This window comes from Corvus kubaryi, unplaced genomic scaffold, assembly GCF_017639235.1.
Source record: "Corvus kubaryi isolate FWS band 111438036 unplaced genomic scaffold, C.kubaryi_AGA036_p1.0 split1-65, whole genome shotgun sequence".
Taxonomy (NCBI): domain Eukaryota; kingdom Metazoa; phylum Chordata; class Aves; order Passeriformes; family Corvidae; genus Corvus; species Corvus kubaryi.
The window spans coordinates 4937953-4956612 of record NW_024582080.1 but is presented as its reverse complement, the minus strand read 5'-3'; the positions used below and the strand labels follow the sequence as shown (position 1 = coordinate 4956612).

At 35.2% G+C, this 18660-nt stretch overlaps 1 protein-coding gene across 11 annotated transcripts in view; it reads left to right on the top strand.

Annotated features, from left to right (window-relative positions):
• The window catches only part of NBEA (neurobeachin), a 467529-nt gene that overhangs the window by 419414 nt on the left and 29455 nt on the right, over positions 1 to 18660 (top strand). For all 11 annotated transcript variants that reach the window (XM_042014378.1, XM_042014387.1, XM_042014386.1 and 8 more), the window contains one exon: positions 1701 to 1868. In XM_042014378.1, coding sequence (XP_041870312.1) covers positions 1701 to 1868 — 168 coding nt within the window. The remainder of the gene's footprint in view (positions 1 to 1700; positions 1869 to 18660) is intronic.

Here is an 18660-nt window from a genome sequence, read left to right as displayed (position 1 = left end):
GAGTAGTTGAATATGTCCCTGTTCATTGCAGTGGGGTTGTAAATGACCTTTTAAGGTCCCTTCCAACTCAAACTGTCCGATGGTTCCATGCTCTGTGATTCTAACACCAGTGAGAGGATGTTAGATGAGAAAAGGGTGAAATATACTCATTTAACCCAAGCATCAATTTTTTTCAAGTGTACTGACTGACCTTTGAGTAATCAAATGTTCTTCTGTTTTCAGGAAATTCTCTTAATATTCTAGAAATAAAAATGCTAATTTTGACCAAAGGAAATGCCTAATAATTTTTTTGTTAATTATGTGTTAATAAATAAATCATATATACAGATCAAAAGAAACTTTAAATATGCAGAGTTCAGACGCTCAAGAGAACTCTTAGGCTGATTGCTGTAAATTGATTTGAGGTGGATGCTAGAAAGATAACTGGCTTTAAATTCTAAATTCCTAAAAAACTTTATTACACATAAAAGGAACATTAAAAACTGAGCATTTAAAAGTAAGGAAATGCTTTACTGGTAGTTGCTGTGGCATACTTAATTTTATCTGTGCATGCTAGCATCCTGCACTCTAACTGAGGTAAAAGTCCAATGGAAAAGATTTTATGGAATTATGTAGTTGCTGACTGTATCATGTTGTACATGCACAGTACAATATAATTAAGGATATGGTATTTTTAAATTATTTATTGAGAGGCATGCTTTATAAAATAAATAGTATTAGTTTAATAGTATTTAGTATTAAGCCAATGTTAATGGTATTTTAATAATATTGCATTATGCATATGATGGCTTCTGATTTTGAAAAGGAAACAGCAAAATTTTGTATGGTTGTCTGCAACATCTCTTTAAAGCTTTTTATGGTATGCTGAACTTAAGCTCTTGAAAACTGAGCTACGTGTCAGCTCTTAAGCCTGAGCCTTTCCATCCATTTTCATCAGAGATAATAGTCACTGGTTTCGAGAGAAAAGGGTCCCACCTTTTTTGGTGGAAACCAAAAATGTTTTCCACCAAAGCACAGAGAATTCCTTTTCCATGAGGAGCATTATAGGGAAAATCTCTGTGGAATGGTTGCATGATGACCCAGGCATGGTTTGCTTTGTTTGAGGCTATTCTTGTCAGGTGGTGAGGAGGGAGCTGCTGCCAGTGAACAGGGCATGGCATGGTACTACAGTGTCTGATGCAGTTCTGAAGCAGTCTCCTTTTGATTTTAATGAACAAAATGAATAATCTTTTCCCAAAGTTTATCAGCTTGTAAAATCTGAAATTTCCTCAGGGAGACATGAAGCTCTGTCCTAGTTGGGAAGTGTTTGTGCTGAGTAGTGGCACTGTGATAAAAAAATGGATTAATTTCCATTTTAGATTTAAGACTGATTATAACTAGTTTGAAAATTAGTTGGAAGACTGTTTTTTAATTTTTTTTCCCAGTTCCATTTTTTTTTGACAAATTACCTAACTTACTTGAAAAGCCCAGAAATTATTAAAAGCCTTGCAGCTAGGAGAAACTCTGTAGCTGAGAAGAAAATTAGCATGATATAAAGGTGAAGGAAAAGAGAATGTCTTTTTAGTGCTTCTCTCAATAGAATAAGTTACATTTTCTAATGTTTGAAAGATTTCAAATATATCAAATAAGCCTGAAGAGAAAATATAATTATGCCCACTATGTTTTCTCAGTTACTTCCTAATCCTGAATTTCACTTGCAGGCCCTGGAAAGTGAGTTTGTATCATGTCAACTTCATCAGTGGATTGACCTTATATTTGGCTACAAGCAACGAGGACCAGAAGCTGTGCGTGCACTCAACGTTTTCCACTACCTAACATACGAAGGCTCTGTGAACCTGGACAGTATCACTGATCCTGTCCTCAGGGAGGTAGGTGTTTACTGTCATTTCATGCTAAGAACTGCTGTCATCTCACAAGAAATGGTACTTTTCCTATCTTTCACTGCTGGTGAAAATGGATGTGTTTGACTTGATTCAGAATTTAGTCCCCAGGTGACTTCAGAAGCAAGTATGAATAAACTAGGAATAAAACAAATGATCCTAACAGATTTAATATTCAGTTATAGTGTGGGAAACTATAATGCAATGTATATTCTGTAATATAGTGTCTGCTACATTTTATAATTTACTTGCATTAGGTTCACTTAGTAGAACTGAAAAACTGGAAAAAACCCCTGCATCATAGTCATAAGGAGAAAAAATCTAACTTTTACAGCCAGATGATGGTGAGAATATGTGTCTGAGAAAGAATTTATTTGCTAGAGTGACAGAGCAGCAAATATTCAGATTACTTTTAATCCCATAAAGTATAATCAAACTGTTAAGAAAATAGATGTTTCCTATGTGCTGTGCATTCAAGTATTTGTTTGTATATATGCATGAATGAAATATATATATATTTACAAATACATACAAATGAGTGTTTTAAATGAATCAGTAATTTTTTTAAAAAATTTTCTATGTTTCCTGATATGTTTCCTTGCAGTGACTGTGTTTGTTTTCACGAAGACTAGTAATGTCAATGATGGTTTTCTAGTACCTATTAATTTGAATGTTGATTTCCTAGTACCATTCATTTGTTGGCTAAAACAATTGGAATTTGGTGAAAAGTGTGAAGAAGCAACAGCTGCTAGATGAGTACTGCTGTGATGAAGCTCTACACATAATCTTCCATTCCCCCAGATAGATGCCATCTGCTGTATGCAAAACAGTAATAATATACATTGCCAGGAAATGGGGGTTTGTTTGTTTGTTTGTTTGTTTCCAATCTTGGAGACAGAAATCTACAGATTTCAGAAAGAAGTAGATTCTAGAAAGCATTAATTCAGCTAACTATTGAGTTTTGTCATGTTTTATTTATTTATTTATTTACTTACTTATTTTAGCAGTGCATTGCTGAGTTCTGTTGTGTTTGGTGATTTTTTAGGAGCAGAACTAAAAACCTTTCAGACCCCAGGATTCCTAGAACTTGGATTTTCACTGTATGCATGGCAAAGCTTAGATTTTCTAAACAATTAATATTTGCTGTTTTAAGATTGGCCAGAATTGCTTTGATTTGCCCTGCCTCAAATTTTAATGGTGACACCTACATAATGGTTTTCTGGATTTAAAACTTTGAGCACGAGAAGAGTCATGCTCTCCTAGAGATAAGAAGAAGCAATGCTTTTTAAAGTATAAAACAGGTGTCAAGCATCATGAGTACAAGGGATTTGCATGGCTTAGGGTCCTGATCTTCATGGGCAGGCTCCTATGTCTTGACTTTAAGGGTCTATTCCCACAGGGCAGCTTGTAGGATTGAGGTCTATCTGTCTGTCTGTGCACCTTATTTAACATCTTATGACATGATGAGATTCTTCAGCTGTCCTGTGGCTCTACTTGCATGCATAACTTGTCATCAGAAATTTAAGAAAATTCATGGAGATGTTTTTGTTCACTCACTTGTACATCTAACCCATGCCCTTTAAGTCAATAACATATAAACCTCTTAGGCAATTTACACCATGTAAATTTCTAAAAGCACAACTTAATATTCATTGCCACAAGTTAGATTTGTAAATAAATCAAGTTAGATTTGTAAATAAAATTCATTGTTAGCAGTGAGAAGGCAAAACTACTAGAAAAAAATAAACCCTCCTTATTTTTGTTATACATAGATAACAAAGTTGTGTGCATCTATTTAAAAATAGGATGCTTTCTCCTCCAAGAGATTTCAGGATTGTTGATTTTTGGTTTGTCATAAGAAGGTTAAAAAATACTTTTAATTAATTTTTAATCAGAATTTACAGTATGTGTTTAAATATAGATAGATTTAGACCTGCTTTCTGTTTTCCTGGGCTCTATTTATGAAACTGTTAACAGACATTCTCTGGCCAATAATAAAGCATTTGACATCTTGGTGATATAGAGGACTATGTATTTGATTGTCATATTTCTATTACAGGTACATATGATGGGCTTTTTGCTTTTTTGTTGTTGTTTGATTTGTGTTTGTTTGGGTCTGTTTGACTTTTGGTAAATATTCCAGAAAATAAATTAAAAGCAAAAAGGTATTTTAAAATCCACTGAAGATCCCTTGTAAACACAGAAATGGAAGGATAAGAACATTAGCACCTTTAAAAATAGTGATAGCAATTGTTTATCATATTTTACAGTGGCAAGTGGTGGTATCTGGCATTTTAATTTATAAACACTGCAATTTAGAATTAATTGCACTCTGCAGTTAACCAGCAAAAAGCATCTCTCAGTATTCAAATGCTCTTGATGTTTATTTTGTAAATAAACTAAAATATTGTGGTCCTGTGTCACAGAAGATGGTGAATGTTCTCAATAAAAGGCTGTAAAATAAGTCAATCAATACAACCTTATCGGCAGCAGCCATTATCAGACTAGTGGGCTCAAGCATGGCAGTAACTGTGGCCATAACTAATTTCATATTGAACTGAGTCCCAGCTGAATCTATCCAGTGAAATAAGTCTCCAAATAAAAAATACCCTCCCATTTAGGTCTGAGCTGATTGAAAGACATAATTTATAAAGGTAGAGTCCTGTGACCTGTTTATGCTATACCTTGGCCCTTTCACCCTTTGCTTGAGCACCTCACTTTACCACTAAAAAATATGTTCTTAGCTTTCTGTGAAGAATGTTAAAGAAGTCACTTCAATAGTCATCTATCTATCAAAAACTATTCAGGAGTGGAAGAATTGATCCCTGCTATTCCTTACATCTTTCCCATATGCTTTGGGAACTCTCCAAGAAATCTCTACTGTTTAACACCTGAAAAATGGCCATCCTGTGTTGTTGTTATTTGTAGATCTACTTAATAGAAGATTTTCCATCTTTCTTTCTTCATTTTCCATATTGAAAATTCCCACTGATAGAAACCATAATACTGGGGTAGCATTGTTTTAGATTACTACAGATCACATACATATGCCCCTGTAATACCTCTTTGGCAACTTAAGATCTGTGCTGGATGGGTAAAATAAACTGATTTCATTTCAAAATACTCATTTTGATTTTTCAGACAACTTTGTCATTTTTGGTATCACAAAAAATACTTGGTCATGATAATTTATCTCAAGTAGTTACGAGGGTAACATAAAAGTCCTGATTTACATGCCCCATTGAATAAAAGTATAAAATTGAATTTTGTGGTTTCAGCCTTTTATGACTAGGAATTGGTAAATTTTCCAGTTCTATCAGTTGTAATGCTCTCTTAGTCACATATTGCAAAGTTATTTTCATATTGTAATGAGGAGGACAAAAATGTGTAACAAAATAAACATTTTCCATGCCCAAAATTCTTCTTCTTTTTTTTTTTTTTTTTACTTCAACCTTTTTTAAAGTAAAAGCAGTGAGGTGGAAGCTAAAACTTGAAGAACAGCTAAGGATATTGATTCATTCTTACTTGACAGGTGGAATAATGGTTGCAGTACTAACCACAGCAATTACAGCATTAAAATGTCAAGAAATTAGAGGTCAGAATAACAGATAATTTTCTTCCTTTTGTCAGATTAAAAATTGACATTCTTTGACAGCACAGGATTTCTGGCTGAGGAAATTATGACAGTTTAACTCATCTTGTACTTGTAAGGCAGTAATTGATAATGAACTTTACCATGACAGTCTTCTCCTGTGGAGAAACATGACAGAACATCCCTGGTACAAAGCCTGTATCTCTTTTTAATATGTAAACAGTAGTTATATTGGACATTAGATGTTATTTGGAATTGTCTTTACTGTTAGTTTACATCATAATCCAAATCCTTTTCCACAAGACAGACTTGGCTGACTTCAGGGGATTGATGCTGAGAATGCTAATGTACAAAGAACAATATAGGAAATAGGGTTTATTTATAGTGCTCTGATGTTACTGGTCCACTACTGTTACTGGTCCGCTTCTTTGGTAAAATATAGTTCCTCCCCTGGTTTCTCCCAAAATGTCTCTAGATTTTAGGAGCCCCTTTCATCCCCAGACACCTGGAAATGTGGGCATTCAAAAATCCATTGACTTATGTTTTTTTCAAGTTAAGAACTTATATGACACAAAGTGTTGTGGCTGAAAGGAAACAACACAGCCATACTGGTCATTAGAAAATGCAACAGATGAGATAAAATTATTTTTATTTATTACTACCTTAATTTAATGCCTTGTAGATGAAACATAAAATAATTAAGTGGACGGTTTAGTGCATAAAAGGCTAATCACATGTAGTACTGAAAACATATCTACTTGCAGAAAAGTACCATTTGTGGGGTTTTGATTGGTTTTTTTTAAAATCATAGACAGATCTGTGTTTGTTTCTTTTTTAGACTTTCACCTTGTTTGTGATCAGAAATATTTTGAAAAATCATTTCAGCTTTTGGGTTGGTTTGGACTTTAGGCTAACTTTTTATCATCCTTTTGTTGAGCTGCAAATTCAGCTCAGCAGTGCAGTACAGTGACTTCCCTGTGACTGTTGCATCTTCACCATATGCTTGCATCTCCCCAGTCCAGCAGGAATTACTACGAGGGTGTACTAAAGCAAGGCAGTGAGAACCTACTGGGCTCAGATTTTTTTCCCGAGCACCTGTCAAGATACCTGAGCATATTTGCAACTCACACAGAAAATTGGAAAATGATTAAAATTGCTAGTGTTTGACAGGCAGTTGCTGTGCCCATAAACTAATCCTAGTAGGACAGTTTTTCTGGCAGCTAACAGAGCATATGGCCTATGCAATATTTATTTCTTTGGTGATGAGTTGATATTTAGCATATTTAAATAATTTGAAAAGTCATAATGATGCAGTAGTCTTGCAGTGCTTTTCAGCTACCCTCATTTCTGGGTTATATTTTTCCTCTTATATTTTCTTCTGTTATCTCTTTCTTTGATCTGACAGGAATAACAAAGCATCCCTCTGGATCTGCTATAGTGAAATATGCCCACGGGAAGCAGAGTAGATCACATCAGTTTTCACTTCTTTTTTTTTCCCCTTTCTTTTTTTTCTCCTCCTTGCTGAAACACTTTTTGCTACTACAGAGGGCTGACATGATAGGCCTGTCAAGACTCAGTAAGATAGATATATCTTTAACAAAGGGAGCCGGAATGCTAGCCCTTCCCTGGTGACTGAAACTGGCAAATTTATGAGGAAAAAATTAACAGGCTATTCTAATAGCACTATATAACACTTTCAAGGTAACACCAGCCCTTGCCACCATGTGCTCATTCTTCCTTTCTCTCAGAGTTATTCTTATTTATTCTGATTTCATTTTTAACTTGTTAAGATATTTTTCTTCTGGGAGCTGTTTCTTTGATGTGACAAGAATATCAAAACCACCCCTACGGATCTGCTTGACTGAATTGTACCCACAGCACTGGCCACTTATATGTTTACTTATATTTAATTGCCTCCATACTAGGGATGGTCTTCGCTTCCTTTCAAGGAGCAGTCCTGTTTAAGCATGAATAGGGGTAGTTGTGAAATTAGTATCAATATCTACTTTTTTCAAAGTTAATTTAAGGAATTCAAGTAAAAGCTGTCATCAAAGTAGGAATGATTTTCCTATATGCTAAGAGCATTGTTCTTCTCCGAGAAATGTGTACTTGAATTATATTGATTTTTCTCAAGAAATCTACTTCTCCTTCATTACCAAATACTCTTTTTCCTATACATACAGAACAAGGATTTTTTTCCAAATTATACTAGTTTGTGGGAGAAAACCCTTGATTATTTTATACTATTTTTGGCCTGTGTGTTTTGTTGCAACCCAGTTGCATTAAGAGATTACCAACAGAATAGTAATGTATTTTTTTTTATATGTTTCATGCTGGGAACATCTATGGATATAATATAATAATTTGTATGTCTTTCCAGTGAGTTTCAGAGCCCAGTATCATTCTCTAAATGGAAAAGTATGAATTTTTGTTTGCTGTCACTTTGTTATGATAACTCTCTGTAGATCAAGAAGGAAAACACAGGGTTTTTTTGAGGGTAAGATATTTATTTCTGTAGGTAAAGATTCCTGCAGAAGACACTGAATATAGGACAAGACATATTAAATCACAATATTCAATAAGGAATTAATATAAAATGCATGAGTTCAGTTACCACACAGTAATTGCCCAATGTATAGATTTCTACTTGGATATTAATGTGTGCACTTTCATCTGTTTGTTGTTCAGAGGAAAGGGCTTTCAGAAGGTGTTTGCTTCAGAATAACAGAAACATTTAAATTATGCATCCAATTTAACTATGAAATAACTTTTTGGGAGAACCTACCCTAAGTAACACAAGCCATTTATTACAAGGAATCAGAAATCATACTCTGATCCATAGGACTCCACTTTAAAAACATCCTTCTATCATTGCTTGAAACAATTATCCGCAGTTAGATTAATGATTGATAACGATATTTCCAGTTAATGAATATACTAGAGATGAGAGATAGTCAGTATTTCGAAGAATCCGTAATGATTTGAATTCATGACCATTCCTGGATCATGCTGTTACATGTTTATGGGAATTCAGAACCATTTCAGAATCAAGAAAAGACACAGTCTCCTAAAGTAAAACATGTGGCATTTGTTTGTGGTGTAGAGGTGGGGTTTTTGTCCAAAATGGCATATTAGAAGTTTTGAGATTTGTTTATTATTTATTGATTCAAAAGCTCATTATCCAGGTAGAGCTAAGCACTGCTGCTCAAGGTACACCACCAGCTTTACACTGTGTTCAAACATAAGAGCTGATGGTAACTTGTTAAGCTGATGGGACTTGAATCAGCCTATTTATTAAATACTTCAGATCATTCATTCATCAAAGGAATGCTGTAGTGAATTTGTAAATAACCCATATTCCACAAAAATGTCATCTAATACTTCAACTTACTTGAAGTACTATTGGGAATAAATCGTTTGGCCCATTCTCATCCACATTAGAAATTTCATGTGTTTTTCAAATCCTGGAGTCTTACCCAAACTGAGTTTAATGTTTCACCAATATGAAAAGAACATTAACCACAATTGCTCTCTTTTATTGCAGAAATATATAAAATATAGGTCTTGTGCATGAAAATTTCTTTATTGTGTGGGTTTTTTTTGTTTTTCTCCATATGGATGACAGGTACCAATTATTGATTTTTAAAATTAGCAACAAGCATTTTCACATACGCTTAAAGTAATATTTTATGCAGGAGAGAGATATGGGGTGAAAATTGCTGCAGCTGATTGTAACAGAAATAGCTGGAAGGGGCTTCTTTTTTCCTATTAGCACAGATTTCAGTTGTATTATGCTGTCATTACCTCAGCATAAATTAACCATTATTCAAAACATTTCCCACACAGTAGTTTATTGGAACAGATATTACTCAGTCTAAGTATCTAGTCATTCACTTAGAAAGATGCAAAGCTGAGCTTTCTAAATGTTTTAAACATATTGATAATGTGCCTCTTTAATGCCATTTTGAAGCCTGTATACAGTATATCTATATTATTGTTTTCAATTTATGTCAAGAACAAAGTGAAGTTTTGAAGAATGTGTTCTGGGAAATAATCCAAACAGAATTATTTCTGTATAAGCTAAACCCTGCAAATAAGTGAGAACATTTATTTTAAATGTAACAGTATGACCTTGTTCCAAAACTGAAATTCTAATATACACTGAAACCTGATGAATACTATATGTGACACCTTTCAGTATGTACATTTTACCTACTTCCCCACTTCCCCATCAGTCCTTTTTCAGATGTGAGCTTTGAAGGTTTGCCTGTTTTCTGAAACAAGTCTTATGTCCTGCAGTGGATAAATTGAAGGTATTGAAGGTTGGCAGATGGCCGGAGCCTCATCATAAGCACAATTTGTAGTAAAGAGTATGGGCTTTCAAAATCTCAGTGCACTTTCTTAAGGTGGGAGCAAGACAGATGATTTGTGATAGTAAGATGAAGCTGAGAGCAAAGAGATAAGCCTGCATTTAATTTCTGTTCAGATGAAAAATGAAAGTTACTAATGTTATACTGCCACATTCTTTACTTAATTTTATTTCATTAACAAGAAGAGATTTTATTCAAGGGTTTTGCAACTTTTTTTTTTGTCAAAGCAGTAGAACCCGAAGTCACTATTTTTTTTCATTTTGTATAGTTTTATGTTTATAAAACAAGAACAAAATACTCACACTAGATACTTTGGTTTACTGAGCCTGTTCTTCTTTCCAAGCATTAAAAATTTCTTCAGTCATCATGTTTTATTTCAGTAATAAACAAGAAGGAAAAACATCACAGCTAAAATGCGTTTTTTGATTATTTATTACCCTTTCCTCTTTTATTACTGCCCAGCTTTCAGAAGGCCTGTTCTGCTGTTTTCTTCCCTGTTTTCCTCATTTTATTTTGTGTTTTCGGGAAGGGGAAGGTCTTAATTGTAAAAATAAGTAGAAATAAATATGATGTGTATGTTCTGCATAATGGCTTTCTGAAACATGTGTAAGTCATTCTTCCAGCAGCAAAAGTTACTAATTATTTGAGGTATTAATAACATTTATTTTCCACAACAATTATATTCTCTAGACTTAATCTTACACCTTCATTTATTTACTTCTACTTATAAGATGTCAGTGCCCCAGCAGTTCAAAAGTCTACCTGCTTATGATTATCCAAATTCATGTCAACTACTGGCCAAATTGCCTCAGGGTTGCTAAAAGAGCCCCTTTCTTTCATGTTTTGGTTGAACTTCCTCATGAGCATGGGGTGTTATTCTCTGTGTTGGTTTACCAAAAAGATCTCAAAGAGTTCAGGGAAAAGCATCCTAGTGATGGAGAACAGAGAAGACTGATTTAGGAACAGGATTTCAAGAGCTTGACAGAAAATAACAGTCAAAGCAGAAGTGCAGCAGAAAGGCAGGAATATGGAGAGTTGTTCATGCCAACTGATACAGGGATATTGTTAGGTCTGATGCCAGATGAACTAGCACTTACAGGGTCAAATTCAGATGTGAAAGTTTAGACATACTGGCAGAAGCTTCCAAAGGTCTATAGGCCATAATTTGGCTGTACGCATCTTGTAAGAGAAATTGTAGAAGCCTCATTAAATGGGTAATCTCAAACTAGAATGAGCAAACACTGTGAAAATGGATTGTTAGGAAGAATGTACATTGTGGGAAAATGGAAAAATTGTGACATTGTCACCTGAATCTTTTATTCTGTTATGTTTTGTTATGGTGAGACCTTTAAGAGCAATATGAACACAGCTGCTTTTTAAGTAACTGCATTAATCTGTGCCTCCCTTGATTACATTAACTCCTGTTCTGTGTTATTGTGCTTTTTTCTGTTTGTTTTAATTCTGGATTATATTTATAAATTTTTAATTTCTGAAAAATTAATGCAGAATTTGGTTTGAGGGGGCTTTTTTAATTGATACATTATGGATGGAAACTTTTCCAGACAGCCAGGTCTTTGGAGCTCTTTGCTGTTTAAGACCCTGTCTGAGTCATTGATCCTTTGGTGACTTAAGTAGGCCAAAGTCAATGGGTTTAAAATCTGTGGTCAGTAAGTATCCTGAGCATCTAAAATGTATAGATTGTTATCCAGCAAGCATATTTTGCTACAGTTCCTACAACGAAACCCACTTGCATGTAATTGACACCGGGTCACAGAAATCAAATATTTTCCTAAACACTCACAGTCCTTTTTTTATTTCTTATATTGCCAATTTTGTCAGGATGTTACACAGAATGTATAAATGTCCAGTAGTTTTACTATATTATTTAGAATATTATAATATTTTACTATATTATTTAGAATAAAATGCAAATGTATGTACATTTCCTAAGACAAAAAGAGGACAGTATAGAGGAGGGAGATGTAGCTGAAGTGGAAGTAGAGTAAGGAAAAAACTTGAGACTTTTTCTTATAAAAAGGATAAACTCAGTTGACGGACAGAAAAATCATGGAAGAGGTGGAAGTACTGAAGTATTTTTGTTCTTTAAAAAAATCATTCCTTCCCAAACTAGCCTTGTCATTGCAGAAACTTTACATGCATTTATTGTTTATTTTTTAAGGGTTTAATTGCTAATTTTTAAGGCTCACAACTTAGCTTTTAAAATAAAAAGCATAATTAAAACCATCTGTAAGCATGTACTGTGAAAGCTCTTAGTCACAAAAAAAATATTAATTAGAAAAAAATGGATGAAGTTTCCAAGTTTCAGTAAAAACTCCTACTGGTATTACTGTTGCATTTTTATGAATAGGATGGCTATGCTTAAGGGGCTCTGTGCTCCTAAAAATGACAATTAAAAACATACAGTGTTTTAAACAAAACTAAAGATGAGGAGAGCTACTATTTATAGTATTAAACCTGATGAAGTCACCAAAATTTTTTCTCTTCTATCTGCACAGAGTAAAATTTTGCAGTGTGTAAGAGGCAGTGCACTATTTGGATGACATAAGCATCTCTGAAAACTATGGGAAATAGCCCAATACTACTTCCTTGGCTTGAATCCCAGTTACTCCCCAAGCACTTAACAAGCCTAGGGTACTTGTATTTTGTTCCCATCCTGGTTAGTTTTTCCTTTATTTCTAGCAGCTGTTTGGGAAGCAGCAACCCAGGCTCTTTCTGCTTCTGTGACCATTCATGGCTCATGAAGTAGTCATCCGTCTTGAAAGCCAGGGATCCTTCAGAAATATTCAATCCCAACATTTCCTAAAAAATACTGCTGTTTTTTCACTTGCTGCATTGGCCTGTTGAGAGCTGTGAGTGGCAGTCGGGCTGACTGCTTCTTCTTCCTCGACCAGGCTGTGGCATAAGGACAGAGATGCCCAGTTTTGCTGTTTTGTCCAGACTGGAGTTTGCTTCATGTCTTTTTCCCCAGGAGATCTTCATGAACAGTAGAAGTTTCTTTCTTCTGCCTCAGTGGAGAGGAAAATAACAAGAAATTTTTCACAAGTACCTTCTCTCTTTTGTAGCATCTTCACTCCTGCACAGCATCTGGAACTTTATTATTGTAGGACTATAAATGTGTAATACCATTGTCTTCATTTTCACAGAATAACTAGCTTCTGCTTTCAGCTCAGCATTCTGGTTAGTATAAATAATGATGGATCAGTGATGTGTGATTTTAAGATCTTTTTAAAATTCTTCTTAAATAATAAGAAAACCAAAAGCAGTATCAAGTTCTATCCAGAATAAAGCCTTGCATGTGCTGTAGAATTTAACTGGACAGGTCAGGTGAGCAGCTCTTTGTCTGAAAAGAAATAATAGTGAGGGATGAAGGAGGGGAAATGGAACTGCATGGGAAGGTGGGCATTTATACAACTCCTGTCTTCTTGAGGGACGGAGCATGAGAAGACAAATGAAAAACAAAGAGAGGAAAAAGGATAGAATAGACATTTGGAGCTTTTTTTTTTTGCAGAGGAGGAGGAATAGAAAGGGTTAGAAAGGCAGTCATTGGGAAGCTTATAGAAATGAGGGAATTGCCATAGGAACAGATAGTTCTTGATATGGTTAATGGAGAGAAATTATGCAGCCTTCCAAAACTTTATGGGATTTTTTAGTCTTGACCTTTGGGACTTATTTTTTAACTAGTGAATTCATTGAGATATTGTATAGTATAATCTAGTTAGGCATTTCTAAACAAAAACCGAGACTTTATTTTACGTACTTTTGACTTGTAAAATTTAGTGGACTTCTAAATGCAGTTGATGGCATATTGAAAAGTACTACTGGCAATTTTTAGCCTGGCACAGCTGGAACTTCAGTCTTTTCTTGCTGTCACACACTGCCCTTCACATGTGGAAACAATTGTAGCATCCCAGACAGAAGCAGTGTTTTTGGCTTTTTTTAAATGCCTGTAAATTTTAGTGACTGCCAAGTAAAGGATGATAACGAAAATGCTCTTTTTATTTTTTTTTTAATTTCTTTTATTTTATCTTCTGTAGAATTTGAAAATCTGCAGTGGTTTCAGTGAGAACCTGTATTTAAAAATTCATAACACTTTTTATTTCATACTCAAGAAAATGTAACAAATTTACCTGCACTTTAGAAAAGCCTTGAAATAACTATTCATTATTGGAGGTAGTGCACTTAGAATCCTAGGAGCCTTTTCAAAAAGCAATGTATGCTTCATAAGTTTCCTCTTTTTAAAAAAAATACCCAACAAACAATCATCCCAAAGATCTGAAAACATAAATTAAGATTTCATCATCCTGGCTTGTATTTCGTATGCAAAAGAGAAAAATAAATTAGTTAAAGGATGACACAATGGAAACACTTGGCTTAAAAGCAAAAACTCCTGAGTAGGAATGCCAAGAGATATGTAAAAGCTAAGAATGTAATGGGATATATTTTTTTAAAAAAAGAAGACAGAAAGACGCAGGCAAGAATAGCTTCTGAAGGAGTTTTAGTTCTAACAAGAGCTTGAATTTCCTGAAACTTTAAACCAGCAACACATACTCAAGAAGAAAGCTACATTTTGGCCAGACTGGAACATGATGTTCAGAGTCAGATCTTGCTAAGGCCTAAGAGTGAGGACTTTTTGTTAGTAACAGGAGTTATACAATAGGAGTCACATTGAGGAAATGGAGCTTTTTTGGTCTGGTTTGCTTTGGAAGTACAAACTAGGACGTGTCTACAATTTTGTATGTTGTAATGCTTTGATTACCATCATATAAAGGAGTAATGCAAAGGAGTAGTATCAAAAGGGAAATTCCATGTTTCAGGTGTACATTTTAGGAATTTGCATTGAAGAATCAAGATGTCAAAGAGAAGTTTGTTCCGTAGACCTAAACACCAGATGGGAAAGATCATCTAGGCTGGCCTCTCACCCAACAAATCACACAGAGCTTTTGCCCATTTAGCCTTTTGAATCTGACCATAAGGGTTGGTGTCTGAATAATGAAGAGGATATGGAAGTGTTTCCTTATTTCAGTGATAAGAAATTATTTCAGACACTCACCTTAAATATTTATGATCCAAAAACAACAACAACAATTTTTGTTTTTAAAAAAATGAGTGAATATATTTGGAAACAATGAAATTGTTTTTCAAATGGAGAAGAATCTGTTTCTGAGGTTGCTCATTAGGTACCAATCAGAAAGTGATTTAAGGGCAATTTTCAGTCATCTAAAAATAAAAAATCCTGATTGCCTAGGTTTCAAAACCTTAACTATTTATGTCATTAAGTTACATATTTGATGAATTATTGCATCATGCTATTATATCTCTTACAAAAGTAATTCAGCAGTAAAATATTTTCTAATCGTTGTACTCAGTAACTTAATGATCAAAGAAAGAAACATTTTATTTTACAAACTTAATACAGATTTGGAAGAATGATGACAGAGCAATGATTTCATTTGGTATGACATCAATGAACACGAGAGTTTCAATAAATGTTACCAATCTGTATGGGACAGAAATAAGTACAAACATGAACATAAGAAATACAATAGTTCAACTGAAGACAATAATGGAATGAAATGAGAATAATAAAATGTTCTTTGTGTGATGGGTGACCTCATTACTTTCTAAAGGTACGTGAGGAGTGGAGAGGGAGATGCTGAGCTCTTCCCTCTGATAGTCAGGGACAGATGAAAATGGTTCAAAGCTCTGCCAGGGGAAGTTTATGCTTAAGATTAGGATGCTTTTCTTTACTGAGTGTGTGGTCAACCACTGGAACAGACTATCTACAGAGGTGGCCAATGCCTGAAGCCTCTCAGTGTTTAAGAGGCATTTATACGATGCCCTTAACAACTTTCTTTATCTTTGGTCAGCCCTGAAGTGGTCAGGGAGTTGGACTGGATGATTGTTGTAGGTACATTCCAGCTGAAATACTCAAGTCTAGGCTAGACTATACAAAAGAAGAAATAAAAAAAGAAATAATTTTGCATGTATTTGTATACAAAATTATAAAATAAAGATAATAATTTCTTCAGTTCCAGGCTATGTTTAGAGTTTTGCACAGCATGGACTCTATAAGCAAAGGGATGCTCCCTGTTTGCCTTTGTATACAGGCAAACAGCATGGAAGAAAAGGCAGTGAAATTGTCATGGACTGGGAGCACAACCTACATTTTTAGAACTTATCAAAGTTGTAAAAAGAATGTGATGAAATGAGCAGTGTGGCCTGAGAAGCCCCTGTAACAACACAGACCTTGTCAGAGGAATTTGGAGTCAAAGCTTTCTGCTTAAGAGTAGAAGAGAATTTTGTAGGTTTTAGTGTAATTTAATGGGAGAATTTTGTTATATCATTGCTAAACTTTGTTCCAGGCAGAGTTGGAAGGGACAAGAATGAGAAAAATGATAGGGGTTTTTTTTTTCCTTCTGGTATACTTAGGAAGGGAGGGGAGTGCTTAATTTCTTCTTATCAGCCCTTTTCAGCCTAAGGAAGTTCTCCATGATTTTCAGGGAAATGGAAGCATTTGTGCTCAGGCACATGGGAACTTTACTAGTGAGAGAATTCATAAAAGAATTCTCATGAAAGGAACACTCAGCTAAACCTGTCCTGCCTGCAGGATATTCATCTTTATGGCATTTTTACTTCATCTGCTCTGTTTTTGTTTGTGAGATGTATTGAATTTATTTCCCACTTGCAGCTCATTAACCAAATGCTTGCTTAAGCTGGCAGAGTGTTTAAAATATTTTTTTTTTCATGAGAGGCATATTGGAGTACCAGGAGCAAGGATGGGGAAGTTATAAAGGTAAGAAAGGGGAGAACTAGGTGGCACAATTATTAGCTTCATGAGGTAAATGTGAAAGGAAATAGGCAGCACTCCCTGAGACAAAGATCACCGATGTGACTCATGCCTGAAAAGAGAGAATGGGCGATCTTACATTTCACATTCTCGTTCTTTTCATAGTACTCTCTCTTTTCACAGGGGAATGAGGAAGAAGTTCAGGGGTGGACAGCTCTGGGGGGAAGCTGAAGGTCAGCTTTGAGTTGTTGGTGTTCTGCTAGGGAGCCATTTAATTGCACACGGGATCCAATGAGATACCTCCTGTGAAGGGAACTAGCTTAAGGATGCCCCTTCTCCATTGTTAAATTAATAAAGTAGTGACCTGTGGAGAAAATCCATTTTAGTGCCCATCTTTCAGTCCCTTGAGTATCCTGATTAAATAACTGACTGTTTGAAACCTCCGAAATAGTTGAGTCATTGCTTGTGTTTAAACAATGGCACTTCTTTCCTCCAAACACACAGTAATAAAATGGAATTCAATACTCTTAATCAATTTATCAAAAATCCTGAAGATATTGGTGCTGCTTAACATCTGTAGATGCAAAGAAAAAAGCAATATCTCACACCACTTGTACAAAACAAAACCACTTCAAGCTGCTTATGCTACCCACCAAAAGGGTGTCAATCATATTTTCTCTGAAGAAGACGGTGCTTGGGGGCTGTTGGGTGTGCTGGCTGCTCAGGAAGGAAAGCACATAAAGGATTCCTATGTTTACTTGTATGCAAAAATGAAAAAAACTTCCAGGAAAGGCAGTGTTGGATGACTATTGTTTTGCATATTTCTCAAATGCCTAGAGATTTTCACTCCTCATTGGACTCAGTCCCCATGCACAGGGGAAAATGGATTATAGAAAAGCCTCAATGTGGTAACAAAGAATAAAACACACCAGGATTATGGGAATTAGTAGTAAGAAACCTGAATATGTTAAAAAAAAAAAACAAAAACAAAAACAAAACATAGAGAAAGATAAAAATTTTAGAAACTTTACTGATCGTTGTGGTAATCAGTGAAGATTAATAAAAGAAGAGTACTTCACATAAGAATAAAGATATTGTCTATCTGCAGCACAGTCTGTTTTTTAGTAATTTCTTTCTTCCCTTCATAATTTATAGTAAAAGTGCTCATGATTTGATGTTTCTTGTGTTAGGTAATCACCAGGCATCTCTCTCAGCAAAGGGGATTTTGCAAATGAAACGGGCTGTTAATATCTTCCTTGTTGATTTTATCTGCATTTCTAAAGAACATTTTTAGAGAAAAAGTATGTTAAAACTAAACTGCTTCACGGCTTACCCTTTTTGCAAAGGTATGTCAGAGAGCAAACAAAACCTTAATTTCTGTGATGTTTCAGATGAGTCACTTCTAGCATTTGCATTTAGATTAGGCCTGTGCTTCTGAAATGAATATGCCAACCATCCCTATTTGCCATGCTTTCATGTAAGCTGCAGTGCAGCTTTGGAATGTGAGAACTGGCTCCCAAGCCACAGAAGCTGCGTGTTGCAGGGGTGCAGCTGGCAGAGCTCAGTCACTGTTGGGGTCTGCAGCTCTCGGTGGAGCCAGCCTGGTGGGAAAACGCTACTGCGGACATGTATTCAGCAGGGCTTCCTCAAGAGGAACATGGCTTCTTCTCCATGGTATGCAGTGATAGAACATGTGAATGGTTCAAAGCTGCATGTGGGAAAGTATAGACTGGACAATAGGAAGCATTTCTTTACTGAGAGATTGATCAACCACTGGAGCAGGCTTCCTAGAGATGTGGTTGATGCCCCAAGCCTGTCAGTGTTTAAGAGGCTTTTGGACAATGCCTTTAACGACATGCTTTAGGTTTTGGTCAGTAGTAAGGTGTTGATCAAGGTGATCATTGTAGGTCTGTTTTAAGAGAAAAGAATACTCTTCTCTTCCCCTTCCCCTTCCCCTTTCCCTTCTCTCTTCTCTTCTCTTCTCTTCTCTTCTCTTCTCTTCTCTTCTCT